A 26,878-nucleotide genomic window follows, 5' to 3' on the forward strand; every position below is an offset into this window, starting at 1 on the left:
CCCTACAGTACTATTTGAGAAGGTCCTAGCCCAATGCCTGACCAGCAAAATATCTGCAATGGTTGTTGGTTCCACCTCCACATCATTTACAGTGAAATGATGTCCTCAGATCCACATATACAAAGCTTTGAAAAAAGGAGATGACAAAAAAAGAAAATACAAGGAAGGGATTACATGATAGTCCTTCATCTTCCTGAAACTTTATCCCTTGGAACAACTAAATCGGGCTGCTTTCTATTTTGAGGATACATTTACTTTGTACTTCTCTTTCTGATCTCCGATGCAAAAGCACTAAATAAAACCCCACTCTCGCCTAAAAGCAATGGCCGTTGTATGAAACTCTGGAAATAGAAGTAAAGGTGCCTGGCATCTATGTGCTGCCTTTACACAGAAATTAACCTTTCTTTTATATACAAGATGCTGGATAGTCTCAAATAAATCTTGGATAATTTTGTGTGGGTTCCAAGAGTATTGATAAAATGTAGTGGTACATTCTCTTTTTGGTTTTATTTTTAATTTTTATTTATTTATTTATTCATTATCATCATAATCTTGTTTATATTACACTGAATCATATATAACTTTACAGTGTATTACATTTCTTTTTCCAGAAGGAATATTTTAAAAAAATGTTTAGAGAGATTTTTGCTATAGGGCCTGTGTGCTGGCTGGCTAAAGAGACAGAAAGAGACAAGAGAGACAGAAAGCAAAAAATCATCCCCTGGGGGGATGGCAGCAGAGCAATCCCTTCTCCTCCATTCTCCTCTTGGGATCTTGACTACACACGCACAGGTGCCTGGCATGAGTTTTAAGCTGCTGTGACCAGGACTCAAACCACAGTAGAGGTGGGAGTCCAGTGCTGTAACTATTATGTCTTTTGCTAGTTTCATGTCACCTTCTCTTTTATGTGATGCATCAGGTGTCAGAGGGAGTCCCACTGACCCTCAAAAGTTATTGAGGCAATTGTTAATACATTTTTTGTCATCATATGGAATTTTCATTTTAAAATGCCTACAAAATCTCAAGTACTTTGAAAACAAGCTTGCTCAGTCACATAAGGGAAGAAAAAATGGAGAATGGTTTTTTGTTTGTTGCTTTTAAGACAGTCTTTCCACATTGTGATCTCCTTGTCTCAGCCTCCCACCTGGGGAGTACAGGTGCACACTGCTATGCTTTGCTCTTTTTTTGGCAGGTCTCAATCTGTTGCCCACATCCACCTTGAGTTTATGATCCTCCTGCTTCAGCCTCCTCAAATTCCAGGGATTATATGCACACTCCACTGTGCCCAGCCTTTAGGTGGAATCTAGACTCGAATTCTGGCCTCCCACATGGTCTTAGCTGTGGTAGCTTAGCACTTCAGCAGAGCATATCACTGTGTCTGGGCAAAAAAAAAAACAACACTTTTTGTATGTGTGTGCCCCCTGCCCACCAACTACCCTATGTAGGAAAATGCCTGAAAACATAAAACCTTCACTCATGTCAAAGAAAATTAAAGGAAGTTCAATGTTCTCAAAATGCAGGAAATTCTCCTTGGAGAGAAAATTATGCAAACATTTTCTGAGACAGACTTCAGGAACTCAGACTGCACATTTTATAAACTTCCTTTTACTTGTTTCAATTTTTGAGAGGCAGGTCTGAAATAACTGATGACTTTCTCCCTTCGGTAGCTAGGTAACGTGGCAGCTTTTACCAGTCTCTCTCTCAGTCATAAACGCATTTTAATGGACTGACATGTGCTTAATAATGCAGGCAGCACCTGGATTCTTTGGAGCAAGCTGCCACCAGGGCCTGTACTATATTAAAACTGCATTTTTGACCTGAGGCCTACAAGCCTCTGTACTCAAACATCTCACCGATTAGAGGGAAACAGCCCAGTTCAAGCTCACATTTTTCTTCTTCAAATAAGGAAGATTGAGGCTTAACTTTTATAACTGTGAACACGAGAAATACAATGCTAAGCGATTAACTTATCTCCATTACTGGAAATCGAATAAATTTTATAAAAGTTCTCTGGCTGCATGTATTCACTCCTAGCTAAAGTCTATGAACACAGCCCTATTTAGCTAAGTTCTACAGTCATTATGAAGAAAATGAAATTTTACAAAAGTTTCTCTATAATCTGCTAAGTATTTGAGATATACTATCTCATTTAATCATCATCATAGTCTCGCAATGATCTCCAATGATCTGCATTTGCTTATATTCATGCCTTGTGTAATCCCCTTTCCTCAATCATGGGCTGGACTTATTTACCCATTTCTGAATAAACAGAATATAGTAGAAGTGAAGGCATATCACTTTAAATATTAGGTTACAAAAAGATAGTGTCTTGGGTCTTGGGTCTTCTTTCTCATTTTCTCCTGGTTGCTTCTGGAGAGGCCTAGGAGGATGAGCTTGAAAGATCTTCCTATACCTGGGTTAGCTGGAAAGCAGAATTTCTTCCTAATTAGCCTTTTGTGACTGCAGCTTCACCAATAACTTGACTGAAACCTTATAGAGACCTTGATACAGAGTCACCTGGCCAAATTGTCCCTGAATCTCTGATCCACCAAAACTGAGACATAATAAATATTGATTCAACCACTAAATTTTGATGTAATTTGTTACACAGCTATAGTTAACTAATGCGATCCAGTTTACATATGAGAAAACATTAAGAAGTTTACTTAGGTCCATGAAACAGAAAGGAGAAGGGGTATTTTGAGCTTGTCTGTCTGACCCTTAAATCCAGGCCCTTCTGTTCTCTCGGGATTCAATGGGCCTTTTTATTTACTTGTTGGCATTTGAGGCTTTCCTGTGATCTGACTAGATCTTGACTATTAAGTCACAACCTTTGCTATTTAAACCAATTTTTCTCTAGTCTATTTAGATAAAAAAAAGTCACAAAAAGTGAAGAAAGAAAGACATTTAACTTAAAGAAAAATGCACTGCAGTATCATCCATAAATGTTGGTCTAGGTACACAACAGAGGGGAATTTGATTCAGACTATTTATTCAAGAAGATTTCTCAAGGGATCTGTTAACCTATCAGCATGCCTCAGCCCTGAGCCCAGACAGAGCCTAGCATGTGTCCCGACCTCTAATACTCATCAATTAAGTTAGTCCAGCACTTCCTGAAAGACAGCAGATGTTAGCAAGATAGCAGATGGGGAAGGGAGATGTTTCTACTCTTCCATGTTAAAGAAACAACAGCTGAAAGATATGGAGTATTAAAAACCATGTCTTTCATATATTGGTTCAGCATTGCTATTCATTACAATCTATACTGTATTGCAATAAAAGCAGATACTTCCCAAATTAAATCATTTCAAAACATGTTAAAAAATGTATTTTAAAAAGTCATGAATTTAGGGGCCAGCCAAATGGTATGGTGGTTAAGGTGGTTGGATCTCATATGACCAACTACATGGTTGGAGATCAAAATCCAACAGATTGAAAAACATGGTGAACATGTGTGTGTGTGTGAGTGTGCACGTGCGTGTATGCATGCCCAAAATCTGGAGAAGAGAATGGAAGAGAAGGTGTTACAAGGTGGTCATCCCGCCAGGGAATGAGTTTTCACTCTCCCTTTCTGTCTCTCTCTGGTATACATGCCATATAACAAGAAAACAACCAACAACAATACTCACTAACTTTTATCTGAATTGGATTTTGGGGGCTGTGAAAAAAAATCCCATGGTAATGTGATTTAAGATGAAACTACTAGAAGATGTCTTCAAAAAGTTCATGTAAATTCAGTATTATAAAAAATATATATACATGGCTTACTAAAAACCTTCTGTATCAAAATAAACTCTACTTTAATTTCATTTTCCCAGAATTTCTTGAAATCCCCTGATTTGTAAGTCAGGCAAATCCAGTGTGAAATCTCAGCTCCATCATTTAGGAACATGTGGTTTAGGAAGTAATTGCCTTAACTCTTCACTTCCTTATCTACAAAGTAGAAAATAACACCTTACTTCAGTGAGCACAGCAAAGATCCCATGTAATATAAGTCATGTCTTGGGAATCTAGCAGTGCTCTATAAATGGTCTATACGATGCTAAATACCCCTAGACAGGAATTCTTATGCCCAGTTGTCTGATGGTACAGCTGAGGGACAAGGAAATTATGGGTCTTGCCAAAGCTCACACAGCTAATTCTGAATTCTTTTCTCAATAAGATGTAAAAATGTTTCCTCTTCAGACCTGAAGTAAATTTATGAATACCAGACTAGTTCATATTCAAGAAAGTTGGCTCCTACATAGTTTAGGATTTTAGTCTGAACCTCAGCCCTTGTAGATTTGGCCAAATAAGACTGCTACTTAGAGGGTATCAGCAGATGGTACCTGTGAGGATTTCAGCTACGAGGTCTGTCACTTTCTGAATCATGAGTCTCAGGATTCCGCCCTCCAGGCTCAGCCGCAGGGTCCCCGAGCCCTCAGACAGCTCTGTGGACAGAAGCAGACCATCCTTGTTCCATGTTCGAAACTGGAAACTCACTGAAAGCCCATCAATTTGGGGGGTTCCGGGCAGCAGCAAATAACTGCTGCTGGAGTTGACAAATGTGATGGGAACAATTTGTGGTTCGGAGCAGGAAAAAGTGACATTGCCCTGGAAAACAATAAAAATCAAACATATAAAAGCCATTTTTTATTCTGCATTCTGACAGCTGATATAAACAACTACCTGGAGCTGACCTTAATTTCAGGATCATTCCACATTCAGCTGCAAGATCTTAGAGAAAAAATATGTCAGCTTTGCTCAGATACACTCACAAGATTGTTTTGCGTTCCTGTTTGAAGGATCACAGTGCTATCTGCAAAGAAGGCCATCTGAGAATCTAGAAATGGAGAGGGAGGAGAGCAGCAACATTTGCTACAGATCCAAAGATATAAAAATAATTATATTCACTCATCGGAAGCCTTTAAAGAGATACTCACGAAAAAATGCTGTTACACAGTGTGGAGTGCGCTAGAAGAGAAATAGATAGCAGCTCCCTTGGGAGCCTGGCAGAAAAAAATAACTAGACAAGCAAAGGTTTCAGCTAGAAGGTGGTGCTCGTATGGGAGAATATGGGGAGGACAGAATGAGTGTGCCCTAGTGAAAAGCACAGTGTGTGCAAAGACATGAAGAAATTTAGTAAATAGATTCCCTAGGGAATTATATGGAACTACTCATTTCTACATCGTAAGAGGGGCAGGAAGGGCCAAGGAGCAAGGAGGAGGTGAGGCTAGAAAGGTCAATAGTGACAGACATTGAGACTCTTGGTAGCTTACTAAATAGTTTTCACTCAAAGTCAGAAACAGTAAACTGACACCAGGCATATTTTTAACTTAGTAAGAGTATTTTCAGTAATGCGGGGAGGAAAGTGACTAAAAGGACTGAATTTGGTAAATATTGTGTGCATATAATAGAATCAGAAATAAGAGTAAGAAGATTATTTTTGCATATTTGTGGGGAAATCAGATCCAAGTTTACTAGAGAATGACTAGAGTAGAATCTACACCAGGGGGTTACAAGAAAGGAAGAAATGAATACATACACAACTGGTCGACCCATGTGCTGGGTCACTTTTAATAGATAAGGAAATAGCCTAGAATACCTTAAAAATTATGAATAGGTGTTATATTTTGAAAGCCATTTGGGATTTATATCACAAACTTCATCCAAACACATCCTATTTTCCATCCTTACCATTTGTTACTTTTAGGTTCCAAACACTAATCTCAACAAAAATTAAGTGAGATTATTCTGGTAAGTGTATTCAAATAGCCATAGACATAATTATGTTTCCAGTATATATTTTCTTTCAAGGCCTTTGAATAGCTGACTTTGCAGGACACTGAGGCTCAACCTTTTGGAGCCTGCTCCTACAATAAGTGCCACTTAAGCAGGAAAGGCAGGGGTCTCCCAAGGGGAACACACTAGCTTGAGAGACTGCCTGAATTTCACTCTTCACCTAGGTGGCCAAAAAAGTAGAGTTAGATACCTAATACAGATCCCAGTCGTAGGGCAAGTTACTGGTTCAGTTACATAAACCTCTTACCTGGAAAAACATCCCCACATTCCAACAATGTTTGTGATATTTCTCTACACCTGTAAACAATAACAGTCCTCAAACAACTGCTACCAACAGTATATTTCTCATGATTCACACATCAGTTATGTTACGAGTGTATTCTTGCATGAATCATTGATTGTAGTTGTTTAGATGTTTTCTTTCCTTTAGGCTAGATCCCCAGAAATTAATTAATGAGTCAAAGGGTAAGGCTCTTGATATCCATCACGAAATTTCCCACATTTTTTTCTGTCATACTGTACCAAGCAATAGATTAAGAGCTTACACGTTTATTTCATGAATTCTGCATGACAGCCTAATGTCTTATTTTCTCTTTTAAAAGATGCAAAAGATGAGCTTAGAGAGAATAAATAGCTTTAAAAAGTTAGAAGCCTGTGACAATGGTAGGTAAATCCATGTGTGCCTAACTTGGAAGCTTTTGTTTTCAGCTATCATTTATGATACCTCCCACCTCTATACTGAGTGTCATCATGTTGAAAAGTCTCCTAATTTGTTCATAGCATCTCATAGGTGTTGGTTGTTTTTATTTTTGTTTTTGTTTTTGTATAGGGTGCATGCACTCATCAGAAACAGAGAGAGAAAATGAGAGAGTGAGAGAGTGAGAAATCATCCCCTAGAGGGGATGGCCTCACCACAATTTATTCTCCTCCATTTTCCTCTCAGAATTTCTTCTCCATTTCCTTCTCAGAATTTTGGGCACATACTCACATGTGTCTGGCATGTTTTTCAAGTCACCAGGTTTGGGACTTGAACCTCACAGTTAGCCATGTGGAATCCAGCCCCCTTAACCACCAGGTCACTGGCTGGCCCTTTCACAGTTGTTTTAATTTGCTTTTTGGATTTCTGATAAATTTCTTTCCAAGAATAAAAACATCTCTACTAATGACTGACTACATTTGATAGGGCAGTCAGGGAAGAAGCAAAATCACAATACTTTATAATTAGGAAATAGTAGTAATTAACTTTCCTTCCCTTTTTCTTTCTCTGAGGTCAGTATGGTTTCCCATGTTAAATCAGCCAGAATATAGTTGTACTCAAAGTTTGAGGCATCTAGTGGTTGGGCGGTAGCAGTGAAAATGACAGTAAGAGTATAGAGGTTGTAAAAAAACGCCCCTTTCCCCCATTGGTTTAAAACCCAAAGTCTATCTCAATCCAAACTCTCTTATGAGTGTCCTCTGGATCAGTAACCATGGAAGACTTCAGGACAGTGGGAAACTAAACGATCTGAGGTTCTACCTTACTTGATCAGTTCACATGCAAGTGACAAAAGATCTGGACGCTCCCTTCTCTCATTGTTCTTTCATTCCATTGTTGAATGGACCCAGCTACCTGAGAACTATGCAGGGAGCTCAGAATCTAAGATGTCCCTGGATTGGACCTTGGTGCAAAGACTTTTGATAGATACCTTCTGGTATTCTCACTGATTTAGATAAGGTGGTCATGGTGATGAACACCTTGCTCACCAAAAACAGGAATATTTTAACTGTATGGCAGCATATACAGTTCTTGGATGTTTTTTCTGGTTCACTGCAGGCCATGCATGTCTCTCTCTTTCCCCATCCTCTGCAAACTTCCCCTATAATACTTTTTCCATGAAGCCATTACCAGCTGCTTACAGTATCTGTTTCTTAGAGTATGCCCTACTATGTTCTCCAATGGTAAATGCAAGGATAAGTAGAAGAAAAAAGATATGAGAGAATGGGACACTCTATATACTAAATCTGACTCAGCTCTGCAGGCAGATGTTTTTCCAGCTCATATTCACATTAAATAGCTGCTCTGTGCCCCTTCTGTTTACAACCCCATTTTAGCTGTGTGTTGCCAGAAGAAATGCTACACAGTGCTGAGGAACATCATAGCTACCACAATACCAAAGTGAGGAGAAAGAAGAAACAGCTATATGCTATTTACTACTTTGGAAATCCATGTGGACTATTCGATTATTTTCAATAGTGCCACCAGTGACTTCAGAATCTTTCTCAAAACAACATTTGAAGGAGTCTCCACCAATTATTTAGAAATAGCATACAAGAAGACAATTTATTTTAGTGTCATGTTAAAGCAGTCCAGGCAATTTGGCAGCAGATCCTATTCTACCCTCTACAGTTCTTTACTCTATTTCTTCAAATGTCATCAATCAGATTCCCATGATGGAAGCTCCCTCCCTCAGTTCCTCCACTCCACCTTGCATTTAATTCCTTCAGTATTTCAGCACTCATTTAAGATTTCCCAAGCATCGAAAAACTATGTGTTAAACACAAGATCCCCAGAAATTAATTAATGAGTCAAAGGGTAAGGCTCTTGATATCCATCACGAAATTTCCCACATTTTTTTCTGTCATACTGTACCAAGCAATAGATTAAGAGCTTACACGTTTATTTCATGAATTCTGCATGACAGCCTAATGTCTTATTTTCTCTTTTAAAAGATGCAAAAGATGAGCTTAGAGAGAATAAATAGCTTTAACAAGTTAGAAGCCTGTGACAATGGTAGGTAAATCCATGTGTGCCTAACTTGGAAGCTTTTGTTTTCAGCTATCATTTATGATACCTCCCACCTCTATACTGAGTGTCATCATGTTGAAAAGTCTCCTAATTTGTTCATAGCATCTCATAGGTGTTGGTTGTTTTTATTTTTGTTTTTGTTTTTGTATAGGGTGCATGCACTCATCAGAAACAGAGAGAGAAAATGAGAGAGTGAGAGAGTGAGAAATCATCCCCTAGAGGGGATGGCCTCACCACAATTTATTCTCCTCCATTTTCCTCTCAGAATTTCTTCTCCATTTCCTTCTCAGAATTTTGGGCACATACTCACATGTGTCTGGCATGTTTTTCAAGTCACCAGGTTTGGGACTTGAACCTCACAGTTAGCCATGTGGAATCCAGCCCCCTTAACCACCAGGTCACTGGCTGGGCCTTTCACAGTTGTTTTAATTTGCTTTTTGGATTTCTGATAAATTTCTTTCCAAGAATAAAAACATCTCTACTAATGACTGACTACATTTGATAGGGCAGTCAGGGAAGAAGCAAAATCACAATACTTTATAATTAGGAAATAGTAGTAATTAACTTTCCTTCCCTTTTTCTTTCTCTGAGGTCAGTATGGTTTCCCATGTTAAATCAGCCAGAATATAGTTGTACTCAAAGTTTGAGGCATCTAGTGGTTGGGCGGTAGCAGTGAAAATGACAGTAAGAGTATAGAGGTTGTAAAAAAACGCCCCTTTCCCCCATTGGTTTAAAACCCAAAGTCTATCTCAATCCAAACTCTCTTATGAGTGTCCTCTGGATCAGTAACCATGGAAGACTTCAGGACAGTGGGAAACTAAACGATCTGAGGTTCTACCTTACTTGATCAGTTCACATGCAAGTGACAAAAGATCTGGACGCTCCCTTCTCTCATTGTTCTTTCATTCCATTGTTGAATGGACCCAGCTACCTGAGAACTATGCAGGGAGCTCAGAATCTAAGATGTCCCTGGATTGGACCTTGGTGCAAAGACTTTTGATAGATACCTTCTGGTATTCTCACTGATTTAGATAAGGTGGTCATGGTGATGAACACCTTGCTCACCAAAAACAGGAATATTTTAACTGTATGGCAGCATATACAGTTCTTGGATGTTTTTTCTGGTTCACTGCAGGCCATGCATGTCTCTCTCTTTCCCCATCCTCTGCAAACTTCCCCTATAATACTTTTTCCATGAAGCCATTACCAGCTGCTTACAGTATCTGTTTCTTAGAGTATGCCCTACTATGTTCTCCAATGGTAAATGCAAGGATAAGTAGAAGAAAAAAGATATGAGAGAATGGGACACTCTATATACTAAATCTGACTCAGCTCTGCAGGCAGATGTTTTTCCAGCTCATATTCACATTAAATAGCTGCTCTGTGCCCCTTCTGTTTACAACCCCATTTTAGCTGTGTGTTGCCAGAAGAAATGCTACACAGTGCTGAGGAACATCATAGCTACCACAATACCAAAGTGAGGAGAAAGAAGAAACAGCTATATGCTATTTACTACTTTGGAAATCCATGTGGACTATTCGATTATTTTCAATAGTGCCACCAGTGACTTCAGAATCTTTCTCAAAACAACATTTGAAGGAGTCTCCACCAATTATTTAGAAATAGCATACAAGAAGACAATTTATTTTAGTGTCATGTTAAAGCAGTCCAGGCAATTTGGCAGCAGATCCTATTCTACCCTCTACAGTTCTTTACTCTATTTCTTCAAATGTCATCAATCAGATTCCCATGATGGAAGCTCCCTCCCTCAGTTCCTCCACTCCACCTTGCATTTAATTCCTTCAGTATTTCAGCACTCATTTAAGATTTCCCAAGCATCGAAAAACTATGTGTTAAACACAACAGTTTACAAGTTATATAAATAAATGTCCCTGATCTTTTGCATTCTATGATTATTAGATGTACACAATCGGTGCAGAGTATGCCATGCAAGAAAATGTGCACTGTGGTTAAATCTCCAAGGTAAAGCAACTGGCACAGGTCTTGTAGGTGACCCTGGTCCAAGTCAGTAAGCTGCTATGAGTCCTTTTGTCTCTCCATATCTTATAAAACCTACAAGATATTTTATTGTTCAAAATAAAATCACTATGTTTACATTGAAAAGACAGATTCTTGGTGTCTGGTGTGACTTTGCTGACACTCCCACAAGTTTTGGTTGAAGAGTAGCCTCTGCCCTCTGTCTGATGCTGCTGATCAAAACTGGTGAGGCTTCCTCAGGGCAGCAACAGCTATAGGTCACTGGATCCCCCAAATTGAGGCCTCCCCTTTTTGCAAGATGACAGTTCTTAGTTCTCTGTGTTTTCATTTCCTTATATTACCAACTTTCTTGAAAAGGCAAGACATTTGAAAGTGCTAGGCAAAGATGGAGAAGCCATTTCCCTTTGGGCCCCTGAAATGATGTCTACTTTCTTTTCTTTTCTTTTCTTTTTTTTTTTTTTTTAAAGAGGTTTTTGCTATAGGATGCGTGTGCTCACCAGAAAGAGAGAGACAGAGAGACAGAAAGTGAGAAATCACCCCCTGGTGGGATGGTCACACCTCAGTCCCTTCTCCTCCATTCTCCTCTCAGTATCTTGGGCAAGCACGCACACACGACCGGCGTGAGTTTAAGCCACCGGGTTTGGGACACGAACCATGGTCGGCTACATAGAAGTCCAGTGACATAGCCATTACACCAACTGCTGGTCCCAAGTCTACTTTCTTTCTGAAAAAGACTCTTTCTTTATCTTAACTCTAGTCAGGCTCTTCTGAATCCTTTTTCCATCCTTGATAAGTAAGAACTATAGGAGGCCATCATTTGGGATGAATTTCCTGCACTAGACTCTGACCAGAGACAAGAAAGATTAAAATGGAGTCAGTCATGCTAAAACACCAGATCATCAAACAGAACCTTAAAGAGAGGCGATAGATCTTAAAACAGATAAGTGTTTTTTTGAAAATAGGTAATTCCAGTGTACCTGAGTTAGTGCTATAAAATAATAAAATTTATGCACATCTTGGGGCTTTATCAGCAATGTGAGCTGCTGGTCCACTTCACCCCTCAGCGCTATACATCTGATATAATGCTCCATTGAAATAGCTCAAGATGAGTATTTGTCTGTATACATTATTTTGTAAATATAGGCTTCCTTTATCTTTCACTGTCACATAGCCCTGTATTCCCTTTCTAACTTTAACAGAAGGCCCCTAAGACCTCAAATAAAGCCTTTATTTTAATTGTTATTTTCCCCTCAGATTCAGTGTTCAAAATGCAGTGACAGCCCACTTATCTCAGTTTTAACAAGAAACCTGCTGAATCAGAATACCAAAAATCCCTTCTTCGGTCTGATCAACTTTGATGTCTTATCACTCTGGCCCACCTTCAGCAAAAATCCTGATGGGCTGTATTAGCAAAAAAATTACTCTATTACTATATACTTTTTAATCTACTGATCCTGCCCTGTCCCTTAGACAGAAATCATCATGTTCTCATTTTGTATTCAGATATGAGGTCACTCTCTTTCCTCTACTACAAAATTCCATTGGTATCCTTCATTATCATTGCTAAAAGCAGTTATAAACAATTTTTGTGTCCTTAACAACTTTCTGTGGATCAATGAAAAATATTTTTTGCAGCACTCAAAATACAGAAACTACCATCCCACTTTTTCACAGAAAAAAAAAAAAAAGTTTTACTTCCACTAGTGAAGGACAGAACTTGGAAATCCTAAAGATCTATTCAGAGAGTGCCCATATCCATGTAAAAGCACTTTGTTTAGTACTGTAAATAATGAAAGCTGATACTGTCTCCTCCCTGGACCATGATGTTTGGTGGCCTCTTAAAAAATCCATGTCCCTGGACCAGCAGATGGCACAATAATTACGTCTCTGGACTCCCACATAGTCAAACATGGTTTGAGTCCTGGACCCAGCAGCTTAAAACTCAAGCCAGGTGTGTGTGTGTACATTCCCAAATCCTGACAGGAGAATGAAAAAGAAAGGATTGTGATGTGGCCATCCCCCTGGGAGATGATTTCTCATTTTCTGTCTTTTGTCTCTCTCTGTCTCTCCAGAGTGTATATGCACTATGGTAAAAACCTCTCTCTCAAAAAAAAAAAAAAAATACTTAGGCCCTTGAAACCTAACATCCAACTTCATGTTAGTGGAGGAAACAAATATTTTTTAATTGATTCACCCTCCTCAAGGAAGCCCATGCTTTCAGAAGGCAGAAAGAAACCCTTAACTGACTAACTACCATGAAGAAGCAACACTTGGATTTATTCATCAAGGAAGCCTGTCCTAATATGGAAGATTACAAAAAAGTTTCTTCAGGGAGGTGACATTGAAAATAAAATTTTAGCAGGAGAGCAGTAGCCCAGATTAAAAATTATTTTTGCAGTGTATCTGAGGGCAATTCTAGATGAGATAAGCATTAGAATCAGTGGACTCAGTAAAGCAGACTGTTCACAATATGTGGGTGTCATCAAGTCATCTGAATAGCACGAAAGGAAAGGAGAGAAGAATTCATATCTTTTTGTTAGCTATCTGCCTCCGTTAGCTGGGATGGTTCACCTCATCTTCTCTGACCCAGAGGCTAGAATTCATATCAGTCATCAGCTTCTCTGGTCCTCAAGCTTTTAGACTCAAACTGAATTATATCACTGGCTTTCCTGGGTCTCTAGTTTGCTAGTGGCAGATAGACCATAGAACTTCTAGCATTAATGATCCTATGAGTTAATTTCTCATAATAAATTTCAATTCCACAAACATACAGACACATACATGTACAAGGATACTTTAAAATGTTCATGAAATTATGACCCAGGCTGGTGGTATGGTGTCAAACTGAACTGCAATGCTGGAAACCACATGGCAGAGCTTGGTTCAGATCCCTGGGTTGGCCTAAATGACATGCCAGGTGTGTGCTTGTGTGATGAGCTGATGAGCTAGAAGGCTAGGGAAAGGAGATCACTGTGTGATGAGATCCTGCTGAGGTTGCCTCCTCTCTCTTCCTCTTTCTTTGTCTCTCTGGCATATGCTCATGCGCTCTCATTCATGAATGAAATGAACTTCCAAAAGTGTTCATGGAATTAAAGTAAAAATTTGTTTTGATGCAAAAAAATTCTTTTTTCTTTTTTTAATTTTTAAAGTTCTTTTTTTTTTCTGTAGGACACATATGCTCACCAGAGAGACAGAGAGAGTTAGAGAGACAGAAAGCAAGAAACTGCCCCTAAGGGCAGATGACCATGCCACAATCACTTCTCCTCCATTCTCCTTTCAGGATCTTGGGGACACATGGATATGCTCCTGGCATGAGTTTTAAGTCACCAGCTCTGGGACTCAAACTGAGGTCGACTACATGGGAGTCCAGTGAAGTAGCCATTATGCCACCTGCAGGTCTCAGTGAAAAAATTATTAAATCCATATATAATTTTTTAATAACTCATATTTTGCTTTTTAATTTTTTATGATAGTGTGTGCATGTGTACATTGAAGAGAGAGACAGAGATGAGCACTTTCCACAGGGTCTGTTTATGCCACAAAACCCTTTGTCCAGTCTTCTAACACATCAGTTCCTGGACATTTGTATGTATGCCCAATGCTTCAGGAGGAATGACCAGGGATTCAAACTGTAGTTGCTATGAGGGATCCAGCTTCTCTCAACCAGTGTGTTACCATTGTTGCCAGCCCATATAATATATTATACATTTCCCATAAACTTCTGGAAGACTCCTCATGAGTGTATGTGTATGTGTATACTTCTTCTATTTTCCTGGAAAGTCTTACTACAAATAGCAATAAAGAGAGAAGAAAAGTAAACAGTCACAAGACATTTGCAGGTGCAACTCATAGGATATGCTAATTAGGTAAGGGCTGGATAGTCAAGCATGACTGTCATTCCCTGCTTGTTCAAGGGATTTAAACAAAAGAGCAGAAGGCTTCTGATCAGTTGTGACCATAATCTGCCTTGGCCTGGATCCCTGGTCAATGCTACCCACCCCTACTCTGCTAGAATGTGAAGACACAGACAACAGAGTTCTTACATTCACTTATCTCACAAATATCTATTGTTTCTATGGCAACTCATGATCTAAACACACTTTCTGTCTTTCTCCCTCCACCAGGAGTGACCTCCTCAACATCGCCCCCCTCCCACCAGGATCCAGTGAATCTTCCTCCTTAAGTGCCCAGGCCTGAGGTCTTTCCCATTATCCTCATCGTGTGACTGCTCTCTCCACTGGCTTTTAATGGCCGGTCTTGCTGTAGGTATGTATCATATTTCTTTACATTTCTTGTAATAATTAGCTTTTTATAAACTGCCTAAGTCATATGTAATAGTTTATTGTAATTGAATATAAAGCATTTTACTTTGAAATCTGAGAAGAAAATGAGAATTTAGGCAGAGCTGGAGTCTTGTCATGAATATTTACTAGGAAAATCATGTCCTTTCTCTGATGTTCATTATTTCCTATTGTAATTGGAAGAATCATGATAGTGGATTGATTTAAGAGCAAATTAGAGCACATGAAACATGTCTAGAATTATGCTTGGCTCATCACTTTTCTGCCTTTTTAGGACTAACACTTTGCTGGATGACCAGAGGTAAGTCACTCTGAGAGTCTTAGTTTCTTTTTCTATAGCCTGAGGCTGTTAGACTGGATGATGCTTCTTCTTATTCCTCTCCCTCCTCCTCTTTCTTTCAGCTTTACCAAATGGCCTGTGTACTTGCTGAGAAAGACAGGGAAAATGAGTAAGTATCCCCTCATGGGGTATGGTCATGCTGCAATCCCTTCTCCATTTTTCTCTCCTTTCTGGATTTTGGGTATGCACACACATGCACCTTGCATGTTTTTCAAGCCACTGGCTCCAGGACTCATACTAGGCAATCAGCCGTGTAGCATCAAGCCACCTTAACCAACACACTACCAGCTGGTCATGGTTCTAAGATTCCCACTCATTACCTCATTTTTGGGTATCTGAGACTAGCAAACACTTCTTTGTCATCTATCTCTTTTTCTGGAGGAGGTTTAGGCATTATCTGAATCTTTCTCTTGTTGGCAGAAGAAGTATAACCATATATTTCCATTTTAAAAGAATTGTTTGAATGATTTGAGACATAAAGAAGGAACCCTATGTCCTTTCACTACTAATTCCTGTCTCATTATAGGAAAGAGAGTGAGAATCACCAAAGATTTGGGACCAGCAGTTAGTGTAATGGCTCTGTCACTGGACTCCCATGTAGTCGACAGCGGTTCAAGTCCCGGACCCGGTAGTTTAAGACTCATGCCAGGCATGTGTGCATGCGTGCCCAAGATCCTGAGAGGAGAATGGAGGAGAAGGGATTGTGGCGTGGCCATCCTCCCTGGGGGGTAATTTCTCACTTTCTGTCTCTCTGTCTCTCTGTCTAGCGAGTGCATGTGCCCTATAGGAAAAACCTCTCCAAAGGAAAAAAGAAAAAATGAATAACCAAAGATTATAACAATATTAAAAACAACAGTTAAAATGCAAACGATGACATATGTTTGTATACATACACACACAAACAATAAGCGTACTATTTTTAAACATACTTACCTGATTAGGACAACCAAATGACTGATTGTTCTTTCTCCTCCTATTCCCCTGACCAGGAAATGCGTCCTAGCATACTTTACAATGTTAGGTTAATTTTAACTATATCATAAATTACATATAGTGGCTGAAATTTTTGTAGAAATGATAACATGGGGGGAATTATATACATCTAACTAGTAAGGTGCTGGTTTTAGGCTATGCAATGAAAACCAAAAGAAAACAATGAGAAAGGGCAGGTTCTAAGCAGCATCCTTCCGAATGTGTCCAGGTCATTCTGCCATCATATCTGAAGTGTGTCAAATACTGACTGAAATCCATTAAAACATAATGAAAAGCTTTCCTCTAGGAAGCAGGCTCACTACAGCTCTTGCAAAAGTAGCATGATTATTATGATCTTCTCATGACTGATGGTGGGAGTATCAGGGCTTAAGTCTTTGTCATGTGACTACAATGAATCAGATGAATTGACACTTAGCATTTACAGAGAGAGACCAACTACTGAAGGTGCTGTGTACTGACTGACATGATGTTGGAACTGCCATAGTGGTCTGAGTGTGAGTGTATAATAGATGGAACCGATTGAAATGTATTGGACAGTAAAAATTTCAAGACGTTGACTTATTTAAGAACTGCATATGGCATAACTTAACCTTAAAGGGAACCCTCACTGATAAATGGCTCATGGATGGTTCTCATTTGTGGGCATTTGTTAATAAAACTTTGGTCAATTATTTTGGATTTGTAAGTGTACTATTTTGGGACTCATTTCACTACCCGAAGCTACCTATCACTACCTATTATTAGTGACTCAAGCTGTCTAATTATTCTTCAAAAGACTCCATTGTCTGCCTGTCTTTAAATGATAATCTAAAAATAAAGAAGCTACAAGAAGAAGACATTGGAGGAGCATACAAGTCTGGCATCCAGCTGATCCTCAATCAGGCTGTTTGCCACTCATCCCTGACTCTCTTCTCCAAGAGATATTTTTCAGCCCTCAAACACTATTCATCAACTCAGTAAAACCTTAGTCTGGGTTCCAGTCATTTAAGAAGAATAAAAAGAGGAAAGTGACTGTTCTTTGTGGGAAAAGTACCTGAAGTCATCAATTGGGGTGGGCTGGAAATAACCCATGACCAAAGGTACGATGAGTCTGAATCAAGTCTGATCACAAAGGCAGAATCCAGGGGGATTACATGGATGGGACAAAAGAGAGAGAGGATGGTCTACACTCATGGGAATTCCACAGATGCAACCAGAGTGGGGTTTGGTTCATCCGTTCCTTAGATTATGGGAGGAAATTATAATTCAGGTGTGGCAGTCCTGCCACACCATAAAAACGATTTTTAAAACCCCAAGGAAATATAGCAGATCTGACTTGAAGTTCTGCTTACCTTGACTGATTGTAGAATTTTTTGAATGTGCAAGGGTTCTATTACTGTGCTGAGCTGTTATTTACAAAGCATTTTCATTGTGGGTGTTTGTTTTGTTTTTAATCATCATCCAGACATCACAACACCCTGGTGAGTAAAAAATAAAGCTTGGCAGTGCAAGGCTGAGCTTCAATCATGAGGCATCAAACAAAGCCAATCAAGCATTTATAAGCTGGGGAAAATGATCTTGATTCAATCTAATTTGTGGAGAAAGATTTCAAAGCCAGTTCTTGATTTTCCAAATGAGTACAACCATTTCTAATTCGATTTGTCTGAAAACTACCAGGATAGACTGGCATGCTAGCAGCAAATGTAGAGGAAAGACTGCCCTGAGTGTTAAAGCTATCTTCCTGATTCACAAACTCAGGGAACGCAAGAAATTAAATTAAGACTTTTTTCTCATATTTGGGGAAAGTTAGGCTCCTTCATTTTAAATATTATTTATTCAGTAGATCTCTGTTAAGCACTTCATATGTGCCAGGGTAGGTCCTCCTGGATAAGGACGCAGCTCAGGAGAGGACAGACCCAGCCCTTGCTCAGCTGAAGCCCTCACAACAGTGGATGAGGATCATGGAATATGATGGCACAACAATGAGCAATTGCCACATGGCAGACAGAGATGATGCTGGGAAAGCATGTGATGAAGTATTGTAATAAAACTTCATAAAGTATTTTTTTTTATTTCACCTTTGTTGGATAAGTAGAAGAGAGTGACTTAGAAGTAGGATTTGAGTACAATGAGAAAAACACATGAAGGAAAATGTCATGATGCATTTCAGAAAGTTAAAGGGGACTAGACACTTGACATTAATATACATGACCCATGTTTCACTTCTCCCAAAGAGGTCTTCAAGGATAGAGATCTTGATGCTTCACTTGAGAGACATTCAGAAAAGAATCATCTTTAGTGCTGGAAGGCAAGAACCATTAGTCATGGCCAGAATACATGGGAGGCCAGAAGATAGTATCCTGTGTGCTTTTTCCTCTGGCCTCTCAGCAGCTACCTATTTGCTGACACTAGTAAACAGAAACCTGCTGAGAGTTACATCCTGCCTTTGGTCTCAGAGATTTCTTTTGACTTTATCTCCTTCTTAAAAATTTGTCCTCCCAATCCTAAAATTATGCAAATTTAGCACAATACCAATCAAATTACCAGGGATAATCTTCACAGATCTAGGGAAAACCATCACAGAATTCATCTGGAATCTAAAAGGATTCTATATTGCCAAAGCAATACTGTGAAAGAACAGCAGAGTAGGAGGTATCTCACTCTCTGGCCCGAAAATATATTACGAAGCTGTGATAATCAAAACAACATGGTATTGGCATAAAAACATGCCTGTGAACCAATGGAACAGATTTGAGACCACATAAATAAACCCCAAAATATTTACAGTTGACCAGTTTTTCACAAAGGGCACTGGTCAATCGAGTGGAGAAAAGACAATATCTTAAGCAAATAGTACTGGGAAAACTGCAGAAACGTGAAACTGTATGCTTATCTCTCACCATTAACAAAAACCAACTCAAACTTAATCACAGATCTAAACCTATGGCCTCAAACTATAAAATGTCTGATGGATAAGACAGGGAAAACTATTGGAAACACTGGGGCAGGCAAAAGCTTCTTAAATAATAACCCTAAAGCGCAGGCAATCATCCCCAAAATAGACAAGTGGGATTATATCAAGCTAGAAAGCTTTTAGTCAGCAGAAAATAAAATCAGAGTGAATCAGCAACCCTCATGATGAAAGAATATATTTGCACACTATGCAGTAGATGAGAGACTAATAACCAGACTATACAGGGAACTCAAGTAGCTTAACTGGAAAAAAAAATGAGCAAGCCAATTAAAAGATGGGCAAATGAACTGAACAGCCAGCCAGAACTATTTGAAAAAAAAAAAAGCTCAGCATCCCTTATAAATAAAATGCAAATCAAAACCACAGTGAGATCCCCCTAACCGCAGTCCCAGTCAGAATAATTAAAATGTAAAAAATAAAAAGTGGTAAGTGCTGACAAGGCTGCAGTAAAAAGGGAACTCTTTTACACTGTTACTGGGAAGGTAAATTAATACAGCCACTGTGGAGAACAATATGGAGGTTCCTCAAAGACCTAAAAACAGAACTACCATATGATTTAGCAATTTTACTTCTGGGTATCTACCCACAGTACAGGAATACACTCAGTCAGAAAAGCACTGGAACATCCAAGTTTATCACAGCATTATTCACAATTGCTAAGACATAGATCCAACCCAAATGTCCAAGAACACATGAATGGATTGAAAAAGCGTGGCACATATACACTACAGAATACTACTCAGCCATAAAAAAATGGCGAGACCCTGGCATTTAATAGAAAGTGGACAAATATCTAAGATTTACTACTAAGTGAAGCAAGCCAGACTATGGAACTGAGACATTGTATATCTTGACTTAATATTCACCAAATGTCTACACTGTATGTCAAAAACTGAAAGAATGGAAGATTGGAAGATATAAAAGTAATATAAATTGTTCTCAATGGAAAACAATTGCAGATAATAGAGTCAGTGTGGGAGGAGTGTGGGAAATAGGAGAAAGTAAGAGTAAAGGAATCAAGGGGGAAAAGAAAGAAGCAAAACATTTAAGGGGCACAAAAATGAAAAAATATCTGTTGATAATAACATGTATGATAATATCTTTAACTGGACTTATATACAGGGCATTCATGCTGGGAAAATTCATTTTGTAAGCTGAAAATATATACAGTTATTGAATGTATATTGTAAGAAATAAAGTCTGACTTAACATAAAAAAAGAATAAACTCAGGACCAACAGTTGGCATAATGGCTGTATCACTGAACTCCCATGTAGTCGACCACAGTTCAAGTCCTGAGCACAGTGGTTTAAACTCATGCCGGGCACGTGTGCATGCGTGCCTAAGATCCTGAGAGGAGAATGGAGGAGAAGGGATTGCAGTGTGGCCATCCCTCCAGGGGGTGATTTCTCAATTTCTGTCTCTCTGTCTCTCTGACTTTCTAGCGAGTACATGATGCACCCTATAGCAAAAACCTCTCAAAAAAAAAAAAAAAAGAATAAACTTAAGGATAAATAGTTTTAATTTGGTCCAATTTATTAATTAACACTTATTTCAACAATGAAATACATAGGAATTTGTGCTAATAATTTCATATTTGCAAACATATTTATTTCCTATGCACCGGAAGTGAACACCCCATCCAAGATTTTGGCTTTGGCAAACAGTAGTGCCTTTCATTTAGAGAAAAAACTCAAAGGAGGACTTTGAGAGCTGGGAGTGAGAGAAAATAAAAAATGAACTGATGATAAAATATGAATCCTTAGTTTTAAATTGACATATTAACATTAACTATATCCTGAGCACTCATTAATTTCTGTTACAAAATATTGTGCAAACTGATTTGGAAGTATGAATTGAAAAGCTCAAAAATATTAATAATATCTTTAACACTCTACTACCACTTCTAGAAATCTATTCTCAGATAATAATCTGAAATTTGACTAAGATTAATACTTTGAGCACTATTATTTGTAATAACAAAAACTAGATCTGAAATTATGGAAATAGTTAAGTAAATTATGATATAAACATATGACATAATATTTTTCTCACCAGTAGTAGTGAAATTTTTTACAAGCACAAAAATGGCTTATAATATAATATCAAGTTAAATGGATAGAATACAAATTTACACATATGAACCAGATAAAGTACACCAATCAAATATGTAGGACTAGGACAGAGAATTATTTGCTAAATAGTGGCTCTCTCTTGGTGCTGGAATAATGAAGATTTTTATTTGCATAGTTAATTTTTTTTCTATTTTTAATGTACTTAAATTAAGGAAGCAAGGGTAACTTCATGGCACAGCAGTAATGCAGTGTTCAAGAAAAGCTGGACCCTTGCAACTAAGGTTGGAATCTGTGACCCAGTCAGACTGAAACACAATGGCACATGCATATGTGCCAAAGATGAGATGGACTGGAGGGCTGAAGGAAGAGAATCACTGTGTGCCCAGACCCTGTGGAGAGTGTTCATCTTTGTCTCCCTCTTTCTCTCACTCTGCCACTCATGTGCAAGCACATATGCTTTATCAAGAACAACAAAAAAGTGGAATAAATAAATAAGCTGAAGAAACATGACTTCCAACATAAGAGCTTTAGTTGAACAGTTTTCCATATATAAATTCATTTGAGGGGTTTCATGTCAAAATACTCAGTATTGGTAATAACTATGACTGCACTAGCATATATTAATAAAAGAAATAAAAAATACCAGTTAATCCAGATAAGAATAGAAGCAGCTTGATGCCCAGGAACTACTATTTTTCAAATGGTTTCTACGCTTCAATAATTGAAAAATTGCCTATCTACTCTACTGCAGTCTTCACTCACATTACTATTACATTCAAGTAGGTAAACATAATAAGTCATTATAGCAGTGAAGCCCAAGGAAGGTAGGGTGTAGTGAAGCCCAAGGAAGGTAGGGTGTAGTGAAGCCCAAGGAAGATAGGGTGTAGTGAAGCCCAAGGAAAGTAGGGTGCCTGTTTTCCTTTTTTCTTGAAATTGCTTTTTTGATGCACAAACGAAACAACTTTCAACTCCACCCACTGGTAACTGGTGCTTTTTTAATATTGAATTGACTTACCTCTGAAAATTTAATTTGGGATTCTTGGTTTATAGGTAAAGACTGATAATATAGAAAGTACATGTGAAGGGCAAATATCACCACCTGGCCTCGAAAATAGAGCAAATTATCATTTCAATAAAGCACATATAATAAAAGTCAGCTCCTTAATTTTATAGTAACATTTAGGAAAATGGGCCAGTCAGTGGAGCAATGATGCAGTGTTCTATGATGCTGAACCCACATTGGAAAGGTTCCAAGTTAATATCACAGGGCATCTCTGTGAACACTGGATTCACACATCCCTGTGATTTAGGCTGGCTGAGGCTGGGGATGGATCATGACATGAATCCCTTTTGGAGGGCGGGTATCTGTCTGTCTCTCTCTCTCCTACAATATCTCTTATAAAAAAGGTGAATAAACTTTTTTTTTTTGAGAGGTTTTTGCTATAGGGCACATGTGTTTGACAGAAAGACAGAGGGAGACAGAGAGACAGAAAGTGAGAAATCATCCCTCAGTTGGGATGGCCATGCTGCAATCCCTTCTCCTCCATTCTACTCTCAGGATCTTGGGTATGCCTGTATATGTACCCAGCATGAGTTTAAGCCACCGGGTCCAGGACTCGAACTGTGGTCGACTACATGGGAGTCCACCGACCTAGCCATTATGCCAATTGCTGGTCTCAATAAATAAACTTTTTAAACTATCCATGAAATGGAAAGAAACATGTCTAATTTTCTTTAAACATATGTTTTTAGAATTTTTCCAATTCAAAAGCAATTAAAAATAGAGGTTGGGATGGAATAATGATTCAACAAATACAAATCAATAAATATGATACACCATATTGAAAGAATGAAAGATAGAAATCATATGATCATCCCAATACTTACAGAAGAAGCACTTGAAAAGACTTAATATTCTTTAAGGTTAAAAACTCTCAATAAATTAGGTTCAGTAAGAATGTACCACAAAATAGTAAAGACCATATATAACAACCAAACACCATAGTCAACAGCAAAATGTTGAAAGCTTTTTATTTAAGATCAGTAACAAAACAAAGTTGCCCATCTCACTACTTCTGATTAATAAAGTACTGGAAGTTCTAGCCCAAGTAATTAGGTAACGCAAATAAATAAACAAGCATTCAAGGGCCATCAGGAGGTATGTTGGTTACGGGGATCCCACATGGTCAAATAAGTGGTTCGATTTCCAGATCAGGTAGCTTAGAAAATACACCAGACATATGTGTGCATGCCCAAATTTCTGAAAGGAAAGTGGACTAGAAGAGATTGCAATGTGATCATCCTCTCTTGGGGGTGATGTCTCACATTCCCTCTCTCTGTCTTGCTCTGTCTCTCTCCAGCAAGCACACACACCTTATGAAAAAAACTTAAAAAAAAATTAAATCAAAAAGCTTGAAGTAAAATTATCCTAATAGATTACATGATTTTTTTTTAAGATTTTTGCTATAGGATGTGTGCACTTGATGGAGAGACAGACAGAGACAGAGAGTCAAAAAGCGATACATCATCTCCCATGAGCAATCTCTTCTCCATTCTCTTCTCAGAATTTTGGGCATGCACACACATGTCCTGTGTGAGTTTCAAGCTGATGGGTCTAGGACTTGAACCATGGTTGGCAATGTGGGAGTCCAACAATGTAACCGTTATGCCTTCTGCTGGTCCCCAAAACATGATCTTATAAGTAGTTCCCCTTAGCTGTAGCTTTACTTTCTATAGTTTTAATTATCCATGGACTAGTACAGTTAAATATTTTAAAAGACACAGAATATGTGTGAGAGAGAAAGAGCACATTCATATAACTTTTATGATGGTGTATTGTTTAAACATTCTATTTTATGATTGGTTACTGTTAACTAATAACTATGCCTATTTACAAGTTAAACTGTATCATATGTTTATACATATAGGGAAAAAAAAGTATACATAGATTTGTATACTGATAGTATACTATCAATTGGTTTCAGACATACACTGAAGACATTAGAATGTATCCTCAGTGAAAAAGAAAGTATTACTACATATAGAAAACAATTCCTAAAAAAAAAAAAAAAATCTCAGATGCAATAAATGAATATAATAAAGTGGCAGCATTAAAAAATCAACATACAAAAATTTTTCACATTCTTTACACCAACAATGAACAGACCGAGAGGTAAACTGCAAGAAATAAATCCCATTTGCAATAGCCACAAAAACAATAATATACCTAGGAATAAACTTAACCAAAGAAGTTAAAAACCTCAACTAGAAAAATTATAAAAAAATTCAAAAAAGAATTAAAAATATATAAAAATGTGGAAAGACTTTCCATGTTCCTGGATTAGAATAATCAATATAAATTAAATATCAATCCTGCCCAAATTACTTTACAAATTTAATGCAATCGAGATCAAATCACCAGAGATATTCCTCACATTATTAGAAAAACAATCAGGGGGACCAGCAGTTGGAGTAATGGCTATGTCGCTGGACTCCCACGTGGTCGACTGCGGTTCGTGTCCGGGACCCGGTGGCTTAAAACTCATGCCGGACGTGCGTGTGTGTGTGCCCAAGATCCCAGGAGGAGAATGGAGGAGAAGGGATTGCAGCGTGGCCATCCCCCTTGGGGGGTGATTTCTCGCTTTCTGTCTCTCTGTCTGTCTGTCTGGCGAGCACATGCGCCCTATAGCAAAAAAAAAAAAAAAAAAAAAAAAAAAAAACACACAAAAAAAAAAAAGAAGCACAATATTGACAAAAATACAGGCAGGTAGCCAATGGAATGGAATTGAGAACCCAGAAATAAACTCCAAAACATTCAGTGGGAAAAAGAAAATCTCTTCAGCAAATGGTGCTGGTGAAACTGGATATTCACCTGCAGAAAAATGAAACTGAAATGCTATCCCTCACCATTAACAAAAATCAACTCAAAATACACCAAAGATCTAAACATAAATAACAAGCTATAAAATTGCTGGTAGACCACACAGGAAAAAGTCCTGGAAACATTGTAGCAGACAAAGATTTCTCAAGTAAGACCCCTAAACACAGGCAATCATCCCAAAAATTGACAAGTGGAATTACCTGAGGTTAAAAAATTTCTACACAGTTGCGACCAGCAGTTAGAGTAATGACTTTGTCATTCAACTCCCACATAGTCGGCTGCGGTTCAAGTCCCGGACCCAGTGGCTTAAACTCATGCCGAGTGTGTGTGTGTGCGTGCCCAAGATCCCGAAAGGAGATTGGAGAAGGGATTGCGGTGTGGCCATCCTCCCTAGGGGGTGATTTCTCACTTTCCATCTCTCTGTCTCTCTCTATCCTGCTGAGCACATGTGCCCTATAGCAAAAACCTCTCCAAAAAAGTTAATAAAAATTTCTACACAGCAAAAGAAAAAAATCATTAGAATGAAGAGACAACCCTCAGAATGGTAGAATATATTTACAAACTGTGTGACAGATAAGGGACTGATATTCAGAATATATGGGACATTCAAGTGGCTTGCCTACCATAATAATAAATAAATCATAAATAGATAAATAAATATTTTTTTAAAAAAATCAATCAATCAATAAATAAAAGATGGGTAAATTAGCTGAACAGAAAAATCTCCAAAGAAGACTTACAAATGGCCAAAAAGCATATGAAAAAAAAAAAAATGTTCAACATCCCTTATAAGGAAAATGCAAATAGAAACCACAATTAGGTACCTCTTAACCCTAATCTCAGACAGGATGGCTAAGATTAAAAAATAAAGAATGATAAGTGCTGGCAAGACTGTAGTAAAAAGGGCACTCTCCTATACTGTTAGTGGGAATGTAAATTAGTACAACCACTGTGGAAAACAATATGGAGGTTCTTCAAAGACCTAAAAATAGAACTACCATATGATCCAGCAATTCCACTGATAGATATCTACCCAAATTATAGTAATACCCTCAGTCAGAAAAGTACTTACACATCCATATTTATTGCAACCTTAATCACAATTGCTAAGACATACATTCAACCCAAAAGTCAAAAAATACACGAATGGGTTGAAAAGGGTACCATATATATACTATGGAATAATAGCCAGTCATAAAAAAATGAGACCATGCCATTTTGATAGAAATTGAACGAATATGGAAGCATTAAATGCTAAAAGAAACAAGCCAGACTATGAAAGAGATGCAATGTATATTCACACTTAATCTACACTGAATGTTTGCACTCTATGGCAGAAACTAAAATACTGGAAGTATAAAAGCATAGAGAGCAACTGTAGATACTAGAGACAGTATGGGAGGTTGATGGGCAATGTGGGAGCCAGGAGGTAGGGAATCAAAGGAAAATAAACAAAACATTTAATCAACACAAAAATGAAAAATTATCTGTTGATGATAATGTATATGGAAATATCTTGAATGTACTAATATGCAGTGTAGTCATACTAGAAAAATTCATTTTGTGTGTCATAAAGATTTGCAGTGATTGAGCCAGGAGGTGTGTTGCGTGGGATGCTGGACTCCCGCATGGTCAACTATGATTCAAGTCCCAGACCTATGGCTTGCTTTTTACACTTTCCCTCTTTCACTCTCTGGTGAGTGAACATGCCCTATAGCAAATTAAAATAATAAATAAATTAATATAAATAAATAAATAAATCTTATAAAAATA

The 26,878-nt window shown here is 38.1% G+C and overlaps 1 protein-coding gene and 1 long non-coding RNA gene across 2 annotated transcripts in view; one reads left to right on the forward strand and one right to left on the reverse strand.

Annotated features, from left to right (window-relative positions):
* Window positions 1-26,878, reverse strand: part of CNTNAP5 (contactin associated protein family member 5) — a 561,684-nt gene that overhangs the window by 466,087 nt on the left and 68,719 nt on the right. Inside the window, exon 5 of the mRNA XM_027772830.1 lies at window positions 4,329-4,593. Coding sequence (XP_027628631.1) covers window positions 4,329-4,593 — 265 coding nt within the window. The remainder of the gene's footprint in view (window positions 1-4,328; window positions 4,594-26,878) is intronic.
* The window catches only part of LOC102485449 (uncharacterized), a 17,094-nt gene continuing 4,899 nt past the window's right edge, over window positions 14,684-26,878 (forward strand). Inside the window, exons 1-3 of the long non-coding RNA XR_334899.1 lie at window positions 14,684-14,830; window positions 15,140-15,166; window positions 15,268-15,314. This is a non-coding gene — a long non-coding RNA (uncharacterized LOC102485449). The remainder of the gene's footprint in view (window positions 14,831-15,139; window positions 15,167-15,267; window positions 15,315-26,878) is intronic.

The sequence above is a fragment of the Tupaia chinensis genome, unplaced genomic scaffold (genome assembly GCF_000334495.1).
Source record: "Tupaia chinensis unplaced genomic scaffold, TupChi_1.0 Scaffold000309_1, whole genome shotgun sequence".
Classification (NCBI taxonomy): domain Eukaryota; kingdom Metazoa; phylum Chordata; class Mammalia; order Scandentia; family Tupaiidae; genus Tupaia; species Tupaia belangeri.